This window comes from Netta rufina (assembly GCF_964035555.1).
Source record: "Netta rufina genome assembly, chromosome: 5".
NCBI lineage: Eukaryota > Metazoa > Chordata > Aves > Anseriformes > Anatidae > Netta > Netta rufina.
Window position 1 is genome coordinate 57,028,160 of NC_140128.1, and position 22,517 is coordinate 57,050,676.

A 22,517-nucleotide genomic window follows, 5' to 3' on the forward strand; every position below is an offset into this window, starting at 1 on the left:
CAGAAGCAAACATTCACAGGCTCCTAAGACTCAGAGAGGCACAGGGCTCCCAAAAACCCTACATAAAGCAGAGTTCAGCATAGATTCAAGGTTCCTGGAAAGCTCAAAAAAAAAGGAATACTTAAGTAAAGATCACCAAGAGGTAGAGGGACTCATAATACTTAAAACCACAAGCAAAATTTTTAACACGGAGAGATTCTAAATACCATTAAAAATACTCTTACAAAAACACAACCATAATTTAGATAAATATCTGCCTTGAATAATCTTTTTAAAGGAGATTTCTTAGCTCTTCAGAAGTAAAACACCATATGCACAACACCAATGTACTTCACATACTGGTATTAGCACAGAATTTGCAGTCAGGTTCAAGACCTACAACACAATCTTCCACAAATCAGCAGCATCTGACTGAAATTTCAGGGCAGTATAAAACCACTCCAATGCAATGATTTAGAATTGTTATCTGCCATACCCTACTGTCAGAAACTTCCAGTTCTCCAGCAGAATGGGACTTGTTCTCATCAGCTGTCACAGCTCACACACCAGCACTTCAAACCCTGCAAACAAAGCTAGGCTACACCTGCATCCAACTTCTGCCACTTCCCTGATGGCCACTGTTTGCTAGGAGGAGGATCAATCATCATCGCCTTAAACTATCAGAGCTTGACTCAATGATATTTGTCAGCTCTCAGGGGTTCTGACAGACATTAGTTTTATATCATCCCAAGCAAAGACTCGATATAACTTTACCTCTGGTCAGTTTTAAGCTAAGAACTAACAAAGAATCACCAATTTGCAAGCAGACCAGTCTCATTTCTTCAATACCCAGCATAAAAATAGCACCTGTTTCTCCATGACCTACTGTATTAGATGCAACTTCAACAATGAAACAATCAGCGCTTCTCTGCTATTATAGTCTACTTAATCACAAAGTTGCACAAACATTTCAGACACCATTCTCTCATATCCAGGGACCAAGAACATTCAATTAGAGTATAAAGTTTAGGTTGACGCTTCAGTTGCTACTATAACATTACTACCCAACAAAGCTTCTTTGAGAAAAAGTCTATTATATTTTGGTGATGATGTACACATTGAGTGTTCTAGTACTGGGAGCATTTCGTAGTTGTAATAGCCATTCTTAAAGAGCAAGTCACCCTTTTAAAAGGAAAAGAAACCTTATATCAAGATCTAAGTTCCTAAGGATTTTGAAAAAAGGATGGTTCTCATTTGATAAATGCAGGAAGCATATCTGTTCAAGTCCTATAAGCACAGAAATAGAACAGCATTGCAGAACAGTATCTTACATGTGATGTCTACTTCATATCTAGTAGCATCCATGCTTTTGTACAGACCCTTCAATTTTAAAGTAAGCCCTTTAAGAGTAGCAGCGTACACGGAAAAAAATAGAAATATCAGTACTTGGAAGTAAAATATTCAAGCATGCAGACTTACTTGCATTCCCCAGGTGTACTGCAACCCCCATGGAGCAAATTACATCCTTGTTTACATACAGCTGCAAACAAAAAAAAGTTTTAGTCTTCAGTTAGTCTGGGTAGCCAGATATCCCCTGGTATAGCAGCAATCCAGAACTGTTCAGCTAGGGCTTTTGTGGTGTAACTTACTTGTTGCTTATGCAAAGCATTTCTTCCCTAGGCATGTTCCAATACACCTACCTTCTAGCTAGCTATTTCATAAAACACCACCACAGCAGCTTTGTGAAAAATAACTCAGGGTATCTCACTGAAAAAGTTGCTACCGAATTAAATAGGTTTGCAACAAGAGCATCAGAATTGACATTTATCAAATAGTGTTTTTTTTTTTTTTTTAAATCAATTTAATATTATGCTAGAAATCCCAAGCTTCAGAACACATACATGTGTCTTGACTAAATCCTAAAGATGGTCTCCCCCTCATTAACAGCTTTTTACTAGAGAGGAAAAGAAACAAAACAAAAACAAGAAGCCCTCAACAGAAAGGTAAGTATGACAAGTAATTTTAGCACTAATTACTCACTGAGAGACTACAGACAAAACAAAAATTTGATAGAAGATTAGTGGTCCATTAAGATTATTACACTTGAATTTCTGTTCATATTAAGAGCTATCAAAAAGCTTTCAGCTGTGCATATATTAAATTTTAAACTTTTTCATTTGTGAAGATGTTACGGGAATTTTTACAAGACTAAAAGTCTACAGTATTACTGTTACCATCATTGTTTAAAAAACCTCATGTTTACAAACAGTACATTTTGCTTTGTTACAAGCATGGTACATTTTGTTTTTAAGAAACATCACCTCTGAAGAGAGTTGGTTAGCATAAGGTTGTTTCAGTGTTTTGAATTCTAAATACGTTGTGTACCCCCAACAGCACACACTGCAAACACTGTACCCTGCCCTGGGCTTCACTACTCAAAGGATGAGTTTTTCCTATTTTAACACCATCTTTCAAACTGATTTCAAGAGGAAGTAACAAGAAAAAGTTATGCTTTGAAAAAGACTTGTATTCAAAGGACAACATCTGTATGTGTTAAAATTAATATGCAACAGCACTGATACTACATGTATCAACTACTGCAAGGGTTTCTATTATATTAACAATACAACTAATCTAAAACAAAGTAAAAAAAAAAATACTACCTTGTTTACATTCTTCTCCCATCCAACCTTCCATGCAGGCTTTGTTTCCATTTTGATCACATGTGTAGTGACCAACAAAATCATCTCTAGGGCCACAAAATTTATTGCACAGAGCACTGTAGTAATTTTCATCACACTTCACTCTTATTTGAACTTCAAAATGGGCAACAGGACCATTAAACTGTAGTGTCTTCCACCGATCTTCTGGGTTGATCATGCCAGCATGCGCCACTCGTTCTATTAACAAGTCTTCACCTATTTTTATTTTTTTTTAAAAAAAAAAAAGGTAAATTCAACAGGTGATGATTTTGATAGCATACAAATGTGTAAATTCAAATCCAAAGTACTAAATTGGTTAAGAGAAAGCCTAGTAAAGAAAAATGTTAAGTGATAAAGATCTACTGTGTAACTGAATTTTCCTTTGCCTTGCAAAGTTCATTACAGGAAGGCCAATTTTAAAAAAGTGTCCCAAAGGAAATATTAAAAAAACTGGAACATAATCCATAGGAAATAACTTATTTTTCAAGGCAGCCAAACATACCACACCCACATACTGACAACCAACAGCTTTATCTTGATCTGAGACTCTTTTTGCCTCCTTTCTGTTCCTCTTAAATCACAAAATCTGCATAATCTAGTAGCTGAGATAATACTGTAAACATTCTCTGGTGCCAGAGTAGTTTTTTAAAAAAAATAGTATACTGTTAATTTACTGTAAAATTAAGCCTACCAGAGCATTGACTATTACACACATCAACCAACTTGTTCCCATTTCATCATTTTCTATAAAGAAGGCAAAACATCTTTAACAAGCATTTCATAGAATACTTTGTCTAGCTACTACGTGGCTTTTTTGAAGAAACATACACGTGAACCAAGGACTACCAAGGGACCGTTCTCTTTGTATCCTGCTTATCCTTATCCCCTGTGGAACTACAGATAATTATGACCACTGCTGCAATACACTCTCACAAGCATCCTGCCCTGCCCACACAGACAGCAGCAGCACTGCTACTGCCAGCCTGTTAGCTGAGACCACACATGCACAAAGTATTTAGCAGTTGCATGGGACAAATAGATTCTAAAATGTAAGATTATGGAACCACCAACCCCAAATATTGTCATTTTTACGAATATCAACTTTGTATTTATGTATTTTAATCTTGATACAATGGCTTCAGTACTAGGAGATGAGGCAGTTGTGTGAGTAAATATTGAGAGTAAGCAAAGACAGCAAGTGACCTCAGTGATGAGAGATCTCATTTGGAAGCTCTCAAGCCACTATTTGAGTCTGGTAACATCCTACTATTTTTTCTAGGTGACCACAAGCTGCAGCTGAAAACTCCAAGCACTATTCAGGGCAAGAAAGGGACACAAAGTCCACTACTGTACATGAATTTCATACCCATTTATGAAGTTACTATAATATTGCTAGTTCAGCACTTTGGTGTCCATTTTCTTTAACGGATGAAGATTCTTTAAAAAACACACTAAAAGAAACAGAGAACCAAGAACTGTACATGCAGAAAGACTAATGATAGTGAGATAGGGTCTCAACTTCAGATTATTAATGATATAAAACAGGCCAAGGAGATAGCAAGCAATATTGAACTCTCATATTCATCTAGTGCATTCTACATACTTACTGCTCAGTAACACATCAGGCATAGAAAACAATGCCAAGAAAGTGACTTTCTCACCTGGGAAGCTACTGAGAGCACAGAAGTATCCTGTACATCTGCCACCAAAGCTGTACTTAGAGAACTCAACTAACAATTTTTCAGTCATTCCACCGTTAAACCAAAACGTAATGAAGTAGTGGGCTCTGCTTTTGTTACCTTGACATCTTTTTTCAAGCTTGCTGCTACCATAAAAATCTTTCCTCTTAAAGAATACTGAAGTAAAAGGTAAAAGCTATGTTTTAATTAAGCACTGAAAGGTTCTCCAATTAAGCCAAAGCATCTCTCTGCTTTAATATTACAAGTGGTAAAAGCCATGTATAGGCTATAATTCATGCTTGCCTAGACTAGTCTGCATAAAACATTTTATGGCTAGACAAACACATTGAAGTCTGTTTTTAACTCTTTGACTCTCAAATTCCTATATGCAAAGTCCTCTGTCACCCAGCAGCACAAAGTCAGTGGCAGACTGAACAAGCCTGCAAGCCAGAGAAAGCTGCTTGCAACTGAGCAGGGTATCTAAAATACCACCAACCACCTTTAAAAGCTTCATGATTACGTTCAATATCCTTTCATAATATGATTCTTCTTTAATGACTATTGATCTAAAAGCCTTGACAAAAAGTGCCGAGTCACTGGATGGTCAAGGAATTCGACTAAAGAGCAAGTATGCATTATAAACCTATTTTCCAGCTATCAGCAACACAGGCTCATTGAAATGACTGCAACAGCCACAGCCATACACCCCAAAAAGGGTTTTATCAAAGTGCATCAGATGGACTGAAAAACACATCCTGCAATTACAGGAGTGACTAATAAAAATCTTATCAAACATCTTTAAGTTAAAGAAGATTCATCAAACCCAGTTAAACTGGAATAAGCATTACAGCTATTGGCAAATACACCTATGCAGAACATTCATCTTAATACCTGGGGTAAAGAAATGGGGAAATGAAATAGGCAAAATTATTTTTTTAATAAAAACATTAAGCTCCACCTTCACAAACTCCTCTGAAGAGAACATAGTCTCGATAGCTTTTCCTTTGGTTTGTATCAGTAAAAGAGCTCAATGGCCTAAATAAGCAAGTGAAATAATTCACCGAATAAAAGGTACCAGGGAAAACAGCTCCAAGCCATCTAGTTTTAATACTATATTCGTAAGTAATATAGTAAAATTTGAGAATAAAGAGATTCTGCTTTACTTCAGACTTCATAGTGAATCCAAGTAGTGTGAAACATGTTTATCAGGGTTTCTCCTTCCTCCCCCACAATGCCAAAGTGATTCTGAAGATATTCTCTCCTACATGTCACTACTGTGGTGAGGCAGGTTTGCTCCCTGCATCTGGTTTACCATTAAAACTCACCTTACAACACAACCCCACAGTACTTTTAGCCCTCACTAAGGCAATAAGCCACATAGCTGAATCCAGTTACTGGTCAAAGAACTGATATAACCTCCCCTTCATACTCCTCAGAAACAAGAGGATTCTTTTCCTTGATGAAAGAAGTTTCCTGCACACTTCTCTAGAAAATCAGACGGCAGAACAAGGACTTGCACAAAAGGAGGTGATGGCTCAAAGTTCCCACTTAATTAACATTCACAAAGCATCTGATTTTTGGAAGTGGAACTCTTATCTTAAGAGTATTTAATTGCACCCTTGCTATCAGGAGCCATGAGTACACTTAATTAAGAAATTCACTCATCAACACGCTGACTTTTAGCAGAGGTCAGACATTCCCAACAAGGCACTTACAGGGCAATACAAGAGGCAGTGTTGGTAGCTGTTTGCAAAGGGACGAACACAGTAGCATATGTACTTTGTGCCTAAATGAACAGGAGGTACCATCTTAGGAGGTACAGTCTTCGGCATCTTTCAAGCAAAGGTTTTAAAGCTGTAAGGACAGATCAGTTTCCTACAGACTAAGATGAAAGAGGAAGGCAATCTGCATCCCAGCAGCAGACAAGCACTCGAATGGAAAGTTACTTCACGTGTGAAGATGCCAGCTTGCTTCATACCAGCAGCACTGGGTTAAGCATTGCCCAGACCTCTGCTGTACAACTAGACAGCTGCCAAGTCAGTGACTTACCTGGAAAGTAGCGAGAACTGCTGTGACAGAGGACAGAAAACAGGCCCTTCACAGTGATTCTGTATCTAAGCCAGTTTCCTCTCCCCCTCCTTCACCCTCACAAAGCAAACAAGTGGTAACACTACACTGCCACAAGCTTCACTCCCAGTCCATAGCTTGGTGGTGTCCTGCCAATACTGCTGCACAGAGGAGGAAGGAAGCACAGGAAAAGTTTGGGAATCTATGTTTTAAAGCCCCTCTTACAGTCTGCACTTTAAGGTAAGTACCAGGGGATAAATATACCCTGACCGAGTTGTTGAGATGCATGCTTCACAGATCTACTATACGCTACTATAATACTACTATAAGCAATCCTGCATTTGATGTTTGCAAGGAAGAATACAGGATACCGGTACATATAGAGGGGAAAAAGAACTATTCTGAAACCTTTTTTTTGTAATAATACCTTATCAAAAGTTCAAATGGGAACAGAGGACTTGCAATCAACTTTCAGCCTTGCTCATCCCCTTAAAGGGAAGTAAAACCTGACTTTGGCACCATCAATCAGTTCAGAGAGAGACTGGAACTTTAAGCTTTCTCACACTGGCAACAGAAGACATAAAACCTGAGCCTGAGGTTTACTCAGCATTCAGTACACATCAGGGAATTCAGCTTTCCACAGATATTCCTCCCCTCTCCCACCAGGATGCAGACATTGTCCCTTTTTTCACTGGAGATGTTGTGTTCCTCTTTTAATCCCTTAGGTGTGCATTCTTACTGATCTGTCCCGTTTGGCAGCATACAGAAACACAAGGAGCAGTCCCTGCATCTTGTCAGATTCACAGGGGAAAACCTACTGGAGCATCGCCTGCCAAGACTGCTCTTGGAGAGAGAAAGAAAAAGCCAACAGATCTCTTTCATGAGACTGGTAAACAGACTACTGAAACATTTAACCTCAAGACATGTGTTTAGCTAGTCCTCTGTCAAATTATAGGCTAAAAAAGCACAACAAAATTCACATGACAAGCCTCTCTCAGTTTCAGATGCAATGCAAGTTAACAGCACCTCTCTGGCAGCCTACATTAAAGGGAACTTCACCTTTCACTGGCAGTTTCTCAGGAGACCTAGACTGTAATTTGAGACACTTGGACTTCTGTAGTTCATTGAAACCATTCTTTAAAGGAGATGGCCCACTGGAACTCCTAAAGACATTATACATTAGGTTGTTTTGAAGTTCGGGAAAAAGCTGACATCAGTGGAAGTACACAGCTTTGTTAAAGCACGTTAAAGAAATCTGAAAGGCATAAAAAGGAAAAACAACACAAGCCTAAAGTAATTATCCCCTTATCAAGAATATTTTAAAAGTTTCTCTTAAAACTGGGGTTTGAAAGCTACAGATTCGCTAGAGGATTCTGCAGATTCAAGGACAAACATAAAAAGTTTGGAGACCGTTCATTATTAAGTTTATTAAAAAGAAATCAGCTTTTAAATGCACCCACTTCATGCTTTGCAGGATAGGGTCCTCACACTCACTCCTTTCTACACAATTTCCTGAATTGATAAGCCACCTAGAAATAGGGGGAGAGCAAATACTCAATACTCACTGTACTAGCTGCCCCTAGGTAAACTATTCCCAAGCTGGAAGCTATCTGAATAAAGGAACTTCATGTAGTACTTCTTCAAAAAAACATCCAAATAAGATGACTCCAATCTGTTCCTACGTAGGATATCTAAACTTATTCAAGACTTAGGCTTACTCTGCTCAGCACACAAGATCTCATTTAAATACCATGTCCAGCTTGGTAAACTGCCATTCAGCAGGCTGTGGACCAACTGAAGGGTTGCAGCAACATGAATTACCAGAGATCTAAAGAAAACATACCCATTAGAAAAGGCTGAAGCTGTTAGACAGGACAAAAATTACTTAATTTTAACAGAGGGAAGACTGAGGAACAAACTACAAACTCAATTACTTCATCACTAGACACAGACTATGTTAGGAAAACCTAAGTTAAGAAAGTCTGCCAGGAAAACGCAAGTGGAACTGGTCCCAGTCTTCAAGAGGGCCTTCAAACTCTAACATAGCCTCAGTATTATTTTAGCTTTGCCTTTTTTGTGTGCACTTGGTGCATCTTGCTTTATAAGGATGGTCAGTGAAGCAGCAGAGAATAGAACCTATAGTTAGGAAATGACGACAATCTGGGGCACAAATCTTCGCTATCTCAATGCCTGAACACTTATCTTTCTCTGTAACAGTCCCAGACAAGATTAAATAGTCCATTATCAGCAACAAGTTTGATGTTCACTTAGCACTTGCAGCTACACATTTTTTATTTTGAGAGACAAGTTCATAAAACATTACCAAAGATCAGAGAGCTCTACTTCAGCAACAACATAGCAACCAACACCTCCAAATTATTTCTGAAGTATTTAAACACTAAGCTTGCTTTTCCTTCAGATTAATAGCCATGCTCTGATAACAAGGATTAGTATTTACAGACAAGAAACAAGGTAACTTCCAGTACTAGGAAAGAAACAACTGGAGAATGAATCATACCATCATGACTTGGAATACTGTCAATGATATCCAGCTTTTTTAATTTACAGGCAGCAAGAATGCTTTATTTGCTTGCCTGATCATGGAAGTTACCACAGAAGACAGTGAAGGGTGAGCACAGGAGCATTTAAAAGTGAAAATCTACAGCACAGATCATTTTCCTTAAGGGAAAAAAAATGGCTTACCATAATTTTTAAACTTTCTGAAACTGAAAGGATTATGCATTACAATCTTCACTTGCTATGGTCCTTTCTCTCTCTTATCACTAGTGTTTTTTTGGTAATTCCTAATACAGTCCCCTCTCTGCCGGGATTTGTACATACCCTTTACTTAGACTGCATCCTCCCATTGCTTTGGAAGGATGGCTAATTGCAACAGCATACCATGCTCCCATCTCCCCACACGATCTGTGCACATACAGCACAAAGTAAGCGAAACCTGACAGTTTTACATAAATACTCACCACCTTTTGTATCATTATCCCAATCCCATGCTTCTAATACTAATGTGAACGATCTCTGAAAAGAAAAAAAAGAAGACACCAGTTAGATAAAAAGCACTGTTACAGGCCACACAAACAGTGATTTGGAATAAGCAGATATTGCTGCAATGAAGCCAACAGAAAGCAGTTTAAATTTTCACCACTTTACTGTCATGTGAAAGCCCTTGAAGGCATCTTCTCAAAAGCATGAAATATAACAGCATTAAAAACTGTGGGGCAAAGCAGGCTAACAGCAAAACAACAACATCTTCCCCCACACACCAAGGACTGAATTATTATTTTTCTCCTCCCACTATATTTATTTCTCAGCTTTCTTAGCCACAGAAATCCTTCTCAGAAGCAGCTCTAAAAGGTTTCAACAAAGTGAAGGGTCCTGAACTTTGGGAAATTGATAGGATATTTAAGACAAGTGAATGAAGATTGAAAATAAGATCAGGGTCATCTTTTTAGAAAGTGCCCCAAATACAAGTCTATAGAACAAGTCAGTTAACATATATTTTTTTCTAGGAAAAAAAATCCACACTTCATCCATTAAAAATTTAGGCTTATTTCTCATGAAAGGGGAGCTGTGAAGAATGGACCTGAAAAAGACACAGCAGAAACATGATTTTTAGAGAAAGCATGTTTGGTAGTAGATTTTCCTCAGAGGAAAAAATAAAAGCATCATTTCAGACAAATTGAAAACTATTTCAAAAGAAACACAAGCTTTACTTCACTAAAGCAAGACTTCAGTAGTTTCCTTTGGTTTTATGACCAAATATGTAGGATAGATGTTGACATTTAAATACTAAGGTTACTTAGGGGAAAAAATGCAAATACAGCTTTATGCATAGATGTGATGTTTACCTGTTTTAAGTTTAACAAAAGCAGCTGTCAAACACCTTGACTTTGATAGTTTCCAACCCATCCAAGTTAAAATAAAGTTTCTCACATACATTCAAAACCAGTAACAAAAACAGTTATTGCACCACTATCCTAAAACCCTCTTATATACATCTTTGTGCTTAGAGGCAAGCCACACCAAAAAACTGAAACTCATTAAATACAGCAGAGCCAAAATTTCATGTGTGCTGAATTCACAGGCTAACAACAACCTATGAATTCACATGAACCTGGGGATTTTCAGTTGAGGCATGAAGAACACCCTCTTAGGAAGAGGATAATGTAAGAATTCATCTATATTTCATAGCTATTTCAGACTCCTACATCAAGAGACGAACATTTTTACTGTGATAGTTCATTAAGTGCTTAGCACACCCACACTTCCCACCAAGGAAGGTTGATTATAACACTGAAATCTTCCTATTTTACAACCCAAAAAAATCCATGCAGCAGCATTATTAGGGCTCTTTGCTAGACATCCCTCATGACTACAGCAAAGGACCAGTCTACTCAGTGAAGTCCTTAATAGGGTGCCTATTCTATCACTTAGTTGCATTAACATATACATGTAAACCACAAACTATGCCTTTGGAAAAAAGTTTCTTCTGAACTTTCAGCTTCAGACATTAGGAAAAAGTGATTTACCGTGACTGGAATGTAAGGAAAATAAAACTTCAGTGTTAAATAGTTATATTACACTCAAGGAAGCTCAGCAGTGACTACACTGGACAGAGGCATTCTTGTCCTCTTCCAAAGGCAGTTCTGGCTCAAAGGATAAAGATCAATTGATAAGAAGCCACTAGTTTTGAGGGATGACAATATGCACAATTCCCTATTATTATTTATTAGGGAAAACAAACAGTAGTGCAGCATTTCCTCCAACTCCCCACTTTATAACCCCACCTGAACATTCAGGGAGGCAAGACAGGATCCTACTGTAGTCTGAAAATGCTACTTGGCACCCTTGTAAACTGTTACCTGAGAAATAAATGTAAAGTGAATAATATCAGAAAGTAAGTACTGTACAGTAGTGGCCCTAATGTTTTTTTTGGCAGTTCTAAGTCTGCTTATTTTGGGGATGAAATAAGTATAACCTAGGCAGAATTCTGCAAGTGGCTGCATGATACCAAGTTCTTTACCCACTTCCCCTGCTTTTAACAACTGATTTTGTAACCCATCCCTCATTTTTCTTGTGCTCCACTGATTTCTATCAGAAGTACAAAACAGTGCTCAAGTGCTTCCAGATGTCCACTTATTTATCTAAGGGCTGGTCTTTCCTACTGCAAATTAGCCATTGCATCTAACTGCCCACACAGGCTAAGGCAGCAACACACTATAGTCTTGGTCAGCTATGCCTTCCCATTGTTCCACTTGAAAGCAGATCTGGATCTCTACCTAGGATGCTAGGAAGTTTTTGTGGGAAAGGGAGCTGCACGCAGCACACTGTTTCAACATGCATGCACTGAAAGGTGTGAATCAATGGGCATCCTACTGATTAAAAGATGCTTAAAATCAGGAGCCCTATAGCTCCGGTGGCAAATCTGACCAAACAAGCTAGCATACACTCTAGAGCTGAAAGCATTCCTGCAACACCTTATAGAAACATACTACATTACAAAGGAGTTATGACTAACCCACAACCCTTCTTCTAACATGCAGAAGAATGGGGTTTCTGGCCACACAACCAGACCCCAGAGCCTGTGCTGCTGCCTGGCAGGACATGGACAGCACCCTGCAAGCCACGGGTCCAACAGGCCAAATTCAATCATTTGCTTTTCCCCTCCTAACTAAGGGCAATCAAGAGCTATACAGCCATCTACAAAAAGCCTAAAGGGAGCACATGCAATAGAGACTCAGAACATTAAACCCTTTTGCTTACTGGCACCCCATGTCCCTGCTTTCCTCACATCTACCTCTGGGCTCAAAAGCTCAAAATGGCATCAGGTGGCCATTTACACATGGACAAACACATGGAGTGCAATGTTTTAGGAGGTCTTACAAGCGTGACTACAAGCTAGAGATGTTATTCAAGTCACAGTAAATGGAACTGATAGACGAATGCTCATTTACTTGAAAAACCCATGTCAGCTCTGACAGCTCACTTGTGCAACTTCCTGCTTTCTGTGATGCTCACACTTACACACTTCCAGAAGGGCCTGACAGACCTAAGAACAGATCCAGAAAAGAAGCTGATTAAAGGGCTGCTCTCCCTCTAATAGACCAACCCAACTTGTGATGCCTTCCTCACATCCTGCTAGGCAGTAGCTTTAAGGAACTCCTCTGCCATAGGGTGATGAGTGGTCATATTCCAGTTTATGGCCCCTCAACACAGGAAACAGATCCCTAACCTTCCAGTTCAAAAAACCTCCTCTTCCCCACTAAAGCATCAAGTCTCACATTAGATCTGCTTTAATTCTTTCAAATTTTCCACTTTGTTTTAAAAGCACCAAAAGCATAAAGATGCATCCATGTTACTACCTTCATTATATGCTGCACCGAGAGCTTTCCAATTACAGCTCAACTATCAAAACCATTACTGAAAACTAATACCCACATACTCATCCATGCTGTAACCCTACCTGACTGCCAAAGTAAGAGCTACAGGCTGATTAAGGCTAATGGATATAAGTGCCAAATAGTACTTTCAGCTTAAATAGACATACTCAGTTTATAAGAGCTCTACCATTGGCTTGCATTAGGCATATCTCTACCTAGTGGATGGTCAGTCAGCACAAGATGCAAACACCTTTCCTGTAGCACAAGCCAACTTTCCTTTCAAATTGTGCTTTCAGAAACCAGTGAAAGAATTTGCATTAATTAGCTCTTCTCCAGAGTGGAAGGTCTACCCATACTTAATCTAAATACCTGACATCATCAAGCTCTTCAGAGTATCATTAGAAACATACTAGCTTAAAAGTTAAAGACTGTGTGGAGAACTTACCTAATTATACAGGTGTTTGCGTTCCTTCACAAATTAATCAAAAAGCTTGTTTACTAGTGAGCATCCTAAGAATGCCCCAAACTCATATTTTATAGCATTTCATGGGTATATTATATACACACATACCACCACACCAGCTTATTTTGTGACTTGCACACTACTCAGACTTGAAGCTTATGACTAACACCTCACTAACAGGACATGCACATTCCAGTCTGTTCTTACATATGAAAAAACTTTATAAGAAGTAGCATTTGTTCATTTGTTCAACTAGTATCTTCTAAATATTTTGCTAATACTTTAGAAGTGGCCATGGCACAGATTGGAGGGGGGTGGGGAAGGCGAGGGGAGAGCACATACTGCACTGAAAGCAGTTCACCTCCTTTAATTAAAGGCAATACAGCATTTGTGCTTACCAGAAACCACAACATACTAAAGGCTACTGCTCAGAGAAGAACATCAGCACAGTTCTGCAGAAAAATCACAGCTTAGCAGAAGAACCGTTTCACAGGAGATACCTAAACAGATATGCTAACCTGTTGGGAAAGATACAACTTAAGCCTGTTTAACCATCTTGGCAATGCTGCTTCAGTTGTGTTTTTCCTAGGACCAGTGTTGACAAAAAACAACTTCAAAGCATTATTCCACTGCTTACACTAAACAAAACACTCCCGTTACTATCCCAACGACCTCCTCTCTGGGAGGGGGGGGGACAAGACCTGTAATATTGGTTTGGCAGTGTCTTTTCATGAACTATTACTATTACCTTGACTTCTGCAAATCAACACTCAAAAGGTGTTTTTGGAAAAACAGCCTTGTCAGATTTTTAATCCCAGGTAGGATGACCAACCTCCTGACTGCACTTTCTAGTTGGGTACAGAATTTATATTCTACAACACAAAACCTCCCCAAAACTCACAAAATGCTTAGAAAATGTTATGGTTGAGCTGAAAATGAGTATTTGTCATTTTCTGCATTGATTTTTACAAGAAGCTATTGTGTATTAAAATATTTATTCTAAGAATGATTCCTCAGTTTCACCTGAAATTTTCTAATAGGTGCATGTTGACTGGAGTTTCTACAGATAGGCAAAAACCCCAGAAGAAGCCAGAAAGCTGCTACAGATTAGAAAAAAGCACAGCTCCTAAACAAACCCAGGGCCCACACTACCATCCCATTCTGCTGAGTACTACACTGTGAACACAGGATCTCATCACCAGTCAGGGCCTTTTCCGTTCAAGCCTCACTCAAGAACAAACAACTTAACAGATTTAATGCAAAAATAGATCAAGCAACAGCCTCATATCTCTACTCACTCCAGAAGTTAAAAAAGTTAGACCATTAGTTAAGTCATCACCCATATCTCTTGCAACCAAGTCCCTAACGTCAATCAGCACAGCCAACTCTCAGATTCTTTTCTTAACTCCTAGAAAAACAAGGCAAATAGAGGTCCAGGGATTTTTTTCTTCTTCTTTTTCTCCCTGCTCTTTCAAGAGCCTGTCCCCCTCCTCCAAGCAGCCTGCTTGCCTGGAAAAAGCTGACTTAAAGGCACACATGTTCCATTTCCTTCCCCAGGAGCTCTGCAAGTCTTTACAACTTCCTCATGCACAAGCCAGAGCTGCAGAGGAAGGAAGAAGTGAAGAACGCTTCAGTGAAGGTCCAAGGCTGATATCTCTGCCACAGGTTTAAGGGCAGACAGACAGAACAAGAATGCAGGTTGATCTTGACATTATGAAGACCTCTACAGAAGGAGCAGGTGTTCCTCACTCACCCAGGTTGTGTTTCTGAGGGGAGGGAGAGGGAAGGCAGAAGGGGCTGCTTTTCAAAACTTCAAGGAAATTTCAGCCCTGCTTGCATGCAAGAACTTGTCTGCTGCAAGCAAAAGCTATTCCAGCATGTAAAATTATAAAAGCACCCCTCCTATAAGCCCTCATTTTTCATTTGAGAAGTACCATTGGCATGGTGAGTCCTAAACAAAAGCCTTCCCTTTGGAAACCAGGGCCAAACAATCCCATTTTGTCAGGAGCGTTGCGCGGAAGGCTGGGCTGGAGTACTGCAAACATGGGCAGCACAGAACAGAAGCAGTTGAGCAACTTTAAGCCTCCTATTTGAGAGCAATTACTGAAGTTATACTCCTCTTGGCCAAGTCACAAAAGCAGGATGATGTTTACAAGCTTTGGAGCCTGACTGCTCTTTGAGGGGAGCAGTTTATGGGTTGCCCCACCTCACAGTCTTTAGGAAGTCTGCAAAATGTGGGGAGGTGGGGAAGGGTGAGAGGGGGTGTATTTTCTGCCATGGTTAACAGCCTGACATCTCCACCTACATGTGCTTAAACACCTCATTCCTCTCCTCCCCCAAACCAGCAAAGTCAAAACTGGAGGGGTGTGTACACGTGTGTGTGCATATGGGGGTGGCAGGGAGAAATCAAGATGTCTAGACTATTAAGACATTTCATTGGAAAAGGAGCACAAATAAAAACAACAACAGTAAGTTAGAAATGAGTAAGTTAGAAATGGTCTCAGAGTTAATACTTAACACCCAGGTAGGGACTCACCACCTTCAGCTAAAGAAAATTACCCAGCAACTGGGTGGAAGAATCCTACCACCAACCAGCTGTATGCATCTATATGAATGCAAAGATATAAACAACTTCAAGGAGGAACTCAAAGGGATATTATAACATCTATTTGGCAGCACACAGGGCTTTGTGAAACAGAAGAATAGCGTGCTTCTCTCCCAAGTATATCAAACTACCAGATCATGATGTACGTTACCAGATGATACGTCTATAGAAAAATCTTCAAGTGAAGGTTTGGAGGTACTTGGATCCTGCTGCAGTGGCAGAACACAACCTCAGAGACAGTCTTGATATATCACAGGACAGCAAATTGTTCATCTGTGCAGAAAAACTACCAGAAAAACCTACAAGGTTCTGGTAACTTAGTACCTTTGGCAGAAACTCAAAGAACATCTCAGCTGATTTAACTTTGTGACAAGTCTCAGACACAGTATTTGTTCCCATCACCTTAGTACTGAACTTAAACCCTGAACTTCCATAGCACCCTCCACCAGAGAACTGCTGCATACAGAGCATCCTTCTCCTCCACTAAGTAGGAAGCATGCACCTCGTTTTTACAGTGCCAGAAGCAAGTCACTAGCTTCTTATTTAGAAAAGCTGCAGGAGATCTGTCCAGCCAGTAGTCCTGCAAAGATTTGCATGAAGAAAAGCTGCTAGCTACTACTCTTACCTTCACAGGACACTGCAGAGGTTCTAGAAGAGCCCGTTCCTATTCTAAACCAGTGCCTTTTACTATTGCATGTGTAGCAGTAATGCTAGTCTTGCAGAATAGAAGCTATAAAAAGCATGGACAGGAGTTGCTATCTGTTATTCATGCCCACCCTAGTCCATCCTTCATTCCCTGAATCCATCATATACAAGTCTCCTGAAGTACAGCAGAGATTAAGTTCCACCTCTGAAATCTAAGCAGTCATTTGCAGTCACTTAAATTTGAACAAATGCCACATGATTAGCTTCCAAACCATTTATTTCCCTTATAGTTTCAGAATTAAGCAAAAATAAATCAGCGAATACTTAACGACTCAAGCACAAATGGTCCTGCAATACCTTGCTATTGCCAAGGTTTTCCAGAAAAAAATGCACATTAATTTTTAATGCCAATCCAATCCCACTGATTGGTTTTGCTGAAACACTTCTATCTCACTGCAAGTGCCTTCTGCCTGTGTCACCTCTAGACACCTCCTGTATATAAGCCCTTGTATTTGTTTATAAAACTAAATGCATCAAGAGTAACATAGAAAAAGCATAGAAAAAACAATTTAATCTTAGGTGAATGATCAGTAACTCCCATGCAAGCAATGACAGTGTTAGTCAGAACTCCTCAGCCTGGAAGAAAAGAGGACTGAAGTATGTAGCTCTGTAGACTTCTGCTACAAAAGGCCCAGGATTTGGTTAGCAATAGACTGTCTATTTTCTTGTCAATGACGAGACAACAAGACCTGCAGGTCCAGTTAAACTAACATAAGCCATGCTCAGAAACAGAGAAGTGAGACAAGATGGCACTTCATGCAAAGCCTGGCAACATTACATAGGTTGCCTAGGGATGAAGCAGGTGTAAGCTTTGTGGGTCAAAGGAGAAACTGCCACAAGCACTTCAGAGAGACCAGTCACGACTAGTCAACGATTCCTGTTTGGAAAAAAAAAAAAAAAGGCTTAATAGAATTTAAAGAAAATTTTATATATCTTTGCACTGTCCTTATCTTACATAAGTATTTGCTTACATTCCCTGAAATCTAGTTTCAACCAGTAGATGTGTTGTTCCAAAACAAGTATTCCACTTTTTCTGATGGCTGACATTAAAGCAAGAGACTATTAAAGAAGCCTTTACAATGTAAAATTGTGCAGGCCTGCCTAAGTCATCAGTGTCTATCCTAAGGTAATCAAAATCATGACCAAGGAACAGTTGAGGAAAAAATGACAGGAAAAAAAAACAGAAAACAGTTCTAATTAGATTTACAATTACACCTCAAAACTCCTCTTTGAAAGCTATAACATCTGAGAGGTAGTAATTAAAAAATCTAATCAAGATTCTCCTTTCTGCAATACTGAAATGCCACATCAAATTAGGACTATTCCAGAAGTCAAACCATGTACACAGCACATCCGTAACAAGCTGTATGACATGTTGCAACATACACTGAAATGCTACTCAGAAAAAATGATGCGCTGAGCTACAGCTACTAACAGGGAGATAGCAATATCTGGGAAACTTTTCCTGGGGAAAAAAGTAATCTAGATAGTCTTTTAAGAACAATTAAGTGCAGCCTGGGTGGTACAAAGCAGAACATACTATCATCCAACACAAGGTAAAAGAAATGCACAAACGAAACAAGCACTTATTAGCTAGCTGACAATTGACAAGTGTCAAGTGAAATACTAAGCTTACTGACTTCATAGCAGTTTTTGACATAAAACTGTCAACATATAGGATAAAAACCCTGTTTTAACTATGGAAGACCCAGGATATTTCTGGGGGAATGCCACAGTGAGAAACACAAAAACCTTCACGCAGAAGCATACCTTCAATAATTAGGCAATCAATCTTCAAACTTCAAGTATTGTATTTGCCCCGGTCAGAAACAATTCCCTCCTGGTTTCCATGTAACACAGGCAAAGGCTTGTGCCATTTCTAGTCACTAACTCCACAGTGACTGAAGCAGCAAGTGCCACCTACATTACAAGCTGGGCCTACCAGTCTCTCAACAACCACTCTAAGCAATAACACTGCCCTCAAAACCACCACCTGTATTTGAGGTATGGGCACAGAAGAAAGGGTGAAGATTAAGTTCACATGACTGGCAAGAGAGCTGTGAAGGCAAAAGCACCTGTGACAGTCTAGAAATACCAGCTAACTAAAGAATTAGAACTTTAAAGCTGGAAAGGAAAAGAAAGTCAGAGACCTGCTGCAGAAGTTTCCCTAACGAGGTGGTTCCCTCTGATGCATCTGCAAGGCCCTCTGGACCTGCCCCAGCAGCATCAGTCACTGTAAGCTCAGTCCAAGGCTGGGACTTCAGAGCCATAACTTGAGCCAAAAGTAAGAAAATTTTCAGTGACCTGAGGAAACACATAAGTCAAGCAGAACAGAGGGTGGGGAAGTAGGAATTAGGGCATCCCAGGCCTGTCAGAGCCTTACCTGTAGAGATCTTATTTCACAATTTGATTTAAACCTTTGCACACTGCCCAGTAATGAAAAAATACCCTGAACAACAATATTTTGATCAGTACCCACAGAAAGTCTCCAGAGACTTCCAGAACTCAACACCATTCAGTAGCTCAGTAAAACTGCTTTTCTTCCACATGAAGGAAGCCCGCCCCACCACACGCTTTCCAATCTGCAACAAAAGCTTAACAGATTTTTTGCTTTCATCTATTATCACCTCCAAAGAGGTGATCCTAAGACCCACTGGAGAGTGGACTTGTGTCCAACAAAAAGCTTCGGGGATGGGAAAAAACAAGTCTCAAAAAGAGACAATTTCTCCCAATTGTTCTCTCTTCTGCAGATGCCATAGCACTGCAAAGCTTTGCTTGTGAATAGCAGCTGTGGAAGCACAATCTACACTACCAAGAAGCACATGTACAAAGTAAAATTCTCCTCAAAACAATGTAGTATTAAAACCATCCCACTGTTGTTTAGCTTTAATTCTGATGATCTGTTGAAACAATGATGAGCACAGGGCACGAAGGAGCTAATGCAACCAGTAACTGCATACCAGGGCTCAGCAGAGGCACTAGCCACCCTTACTACTGCCATTCTGCCAGTTAATTTACTTAACACACTTAACCTTTGGGGAATCTGATTAAAAGTCAACCAATATATGTGCACAATTTGCATTGGCACCTGCCTCTCAAACAAGAGAGCCCAGTGTAAACTCCCCAGATTTCATGTCTTTGTGATGCTCTAGAGAGCAGGAAAAAAAAACACAAGGAAAATGAAACGTACTCCACTGGGAATCAACCCAGCAAACCTGCTAGAACCTCAAGCCATAGCCTTCCCTTCCATCCTACTTAAGGAGAACACAAGGTGTTTATTTTCAATTGAGATTAGAAACAGTTTAAATCAGAAATTATACACCAAAGAGAATGTTTCACAGCAAATGGTTCTCCACTAGTACCTGAATTTAGTGGACAAAAAAAATAAGTCTTTGACTTGGCAGAAAACACTGTTTTAGAAATAGGGGCACAGGACTATGTTCCAATATACATTTGCCTTTTATGTAAAAACTATTTTTTAAATACTTTCAAACGTCACAGCTATTAAGATATAGCCCTCTGTACCACAGCCAAAGCCAGCACTGGGAGTTTCCAGAAATTCACTGAGTTAATCCAATAGCAAAGAACAGAAGGAAGTATTGATGAAATTAGAGAATGGAGAAAAAAGCCTTTTAGAAAGAGACGTGCGCAAACACAACACACTGCAGTCAGGTATCCTCTTAACAGCATTTTATTAGATTTAAGTTGAGGCTTTCAGCCTCACTACCACCTTTGAAGGTGGCAAACTTGATATTAACCAAGTATCCATGACCTACTCCTTCCTTAAAGTTCTGGAAGAAGTCCAAGATAAATTAAGCCCCATTATATGTACACTTTCTTGTTGCATTAATGAAAACGTACCTAGATTGTCTCTTTTGAAGTGTATGCATCAACTATGAAGACCCATTAATGGCTGGTGCAAGCCTTGTTTTATGCTAATATTTAGAATTCAAGAGATGAACTAGTAATTAATACTGCTCTTCCCCTCCCCTCTGCACTCCATGTGGCATGGATATTAGTGTCCTCTGGGCACTTCAAGCCATACATCATTACAATTTCAACTTGAAGTCAAGAGGGAATTAAACTAACTATGTAATAACATACTTTAATTATTGTTCTAAACACAGAACACCTGCATGCACTCTTTTGTATTGCAAATACACATACTAAGAAGGTAGGCAAATACAGGAAAGATAGATATGCCCCCAAGTTCTACGTATGCAAAGTTCCTAGGAATAAAGAGTATTTTAATCTTAACCCTTTTAAATAACATTAGCTGCTGGTAGCACTGCAGTCTTCTTCATTTATGAAAAGGCAAGTGCCCACAAAACCAATTCAAGCTAATGAGACAGGATGTCTTGCCCTAGGAAGAGGAGAGGCCCATGCTCAACCTCTGCTCCGTTCCTAAGGGAGCACAGAGATTAGGGCACCGTTTTTTTTTTTTTTTTTTTTTTTAAAAAAAAGTTCTCTTCAACTCCTACCAATCTTACCCAACCAAATCCTATTAATTCTAGAGCTAGCTGTGCAGTACCAGCCACGTTTGAAAGACACATGGACAAAGGCTTAGCTGGCCCCCAGTGATGGCAACAAGTGACTGACCAAGCATTCATACAACTCCAAACAAGATGCATGATTGTCCTCCAACAGTATTTGCTCTGAGTTCAGATCTAGCCATAGGCCTCTTCACTGAAAGGAAGAAACATCCAGGTCTTATTGTGTAGCTGACATAGCAATACATCAGGTCACTTTGAACTTCCATTTGATTGTAGAGTTCCTCACTGACAGTTTCAGGAATTCTGGCAGACGGCATAACATGCTTGTGCTTTCCTTCATTTCAGCCTCAAACTGAACACCAGCTCACATTTGAATTTCTATGCATGCTAAGAAAGCTGGCTGAGAACATGAAACACCTTGATTTCAACACCATAGGTAGCTGCTCACCTTGCCTTACATCCTTCTCAATTATTTGCACCAGGACACTGCATACATAACCGAAGCTCTATCCATATCCCACTGTTCTCCATATGAAAGTAGTCTGACCAGACAAGTAAGAGTTCCCACTACAAGAGGGCACAAATTCTTTCAGAGATCAACCCACAGGATTTGAAGGAAGGATTAAACAGGGATTCTTCACTCAGACACGCACATGTAGTTATGCATGCACAGGAACACTAGTGTCTAGTTTATAAACATGTTCCTGAAACAAACGCTTGATTCACATTCCAGTAGCAGCACTGAATCTTATGAACACTATTTTGTAGCTACAGTAAATCTTAATCACACTCTCGGCACCAACCACACTATGCTGTATTTAGATACTATTAAAAAACATCTGCTTACAGCAGCAGATAGATAGAGCATACAACAGTATAGTAAGTCTACAATTCAAGGTACTTATTTGAATATATAGCATCCTGAAGTCCATCAACCCCACTAACAAAAAAGCACCAGAACTCCAATATCTTATCATATTTTTCAAGTTAAGGTATAGTGGAGTAGATTTGATATAGCTTTGTTATTACAGATCACCAAAAACACAAATTGGCAGTCCTTTGGAAGGAGAGCTTTGAGCACATGGAACTCATGAAAGCAGGCACTTGTTAATTAAGAGTGCTTCCCCATTTTTTTCCTTCTCCCCTCCCCAACACAGATCTGGAAGCTATGAAAGGGAGATCATCTCAGCAAGTCCTCAAATTCATTTCATTGTTGACCCCTAATTACTTCTCTGGGGTAGCAATGTTACAGCTTTCTTCGTAAGGACGAATATCCACAGAGAAAAGAACAAGGCAACATAAAGACAATCAAAATTAAAAGAACTATTTAAATATAATATTAAGTTTATTTTGCTAGTCCAAACCAGGATTCCTAACTCAAGAATGCATACAAATGAATAATTCTCAGCTTCTTTAGCAGTTTCAC

General features: G+C 39.4%; 1 protein-coding gene across 1 annotated transcript in view; it reads right to left on the minus strand.

Annotated features, from left to right (window-relative positions):
- JAG2 (jagged canonical Notch ligand 2) overlaps positions 1-22,517 on the minus strand; it is a gene marked incomplete at its 5' end in the record, with an annotated part of 68,133 nt that overhangs the window by 34,164 nt on the left and 11,452 nt on the right. Inside the window, 3 exons of the mRNA XM_084288406.1 lie at positions 1,459-1,519; positions 2,643-2,897; positions 9,409-9,463. Of these exons, the coding sequence (XP_084144532.1) occupies positions 1,459-1,519; positions 2,643-2,897; positions 9,409-9,463 (371 nt within the window). The remainder of the gene's footprint in view (positions 1-1,458; positions 1,520-2,642; positions 2,898-9,408; positions 9,464-22,517) is intronic.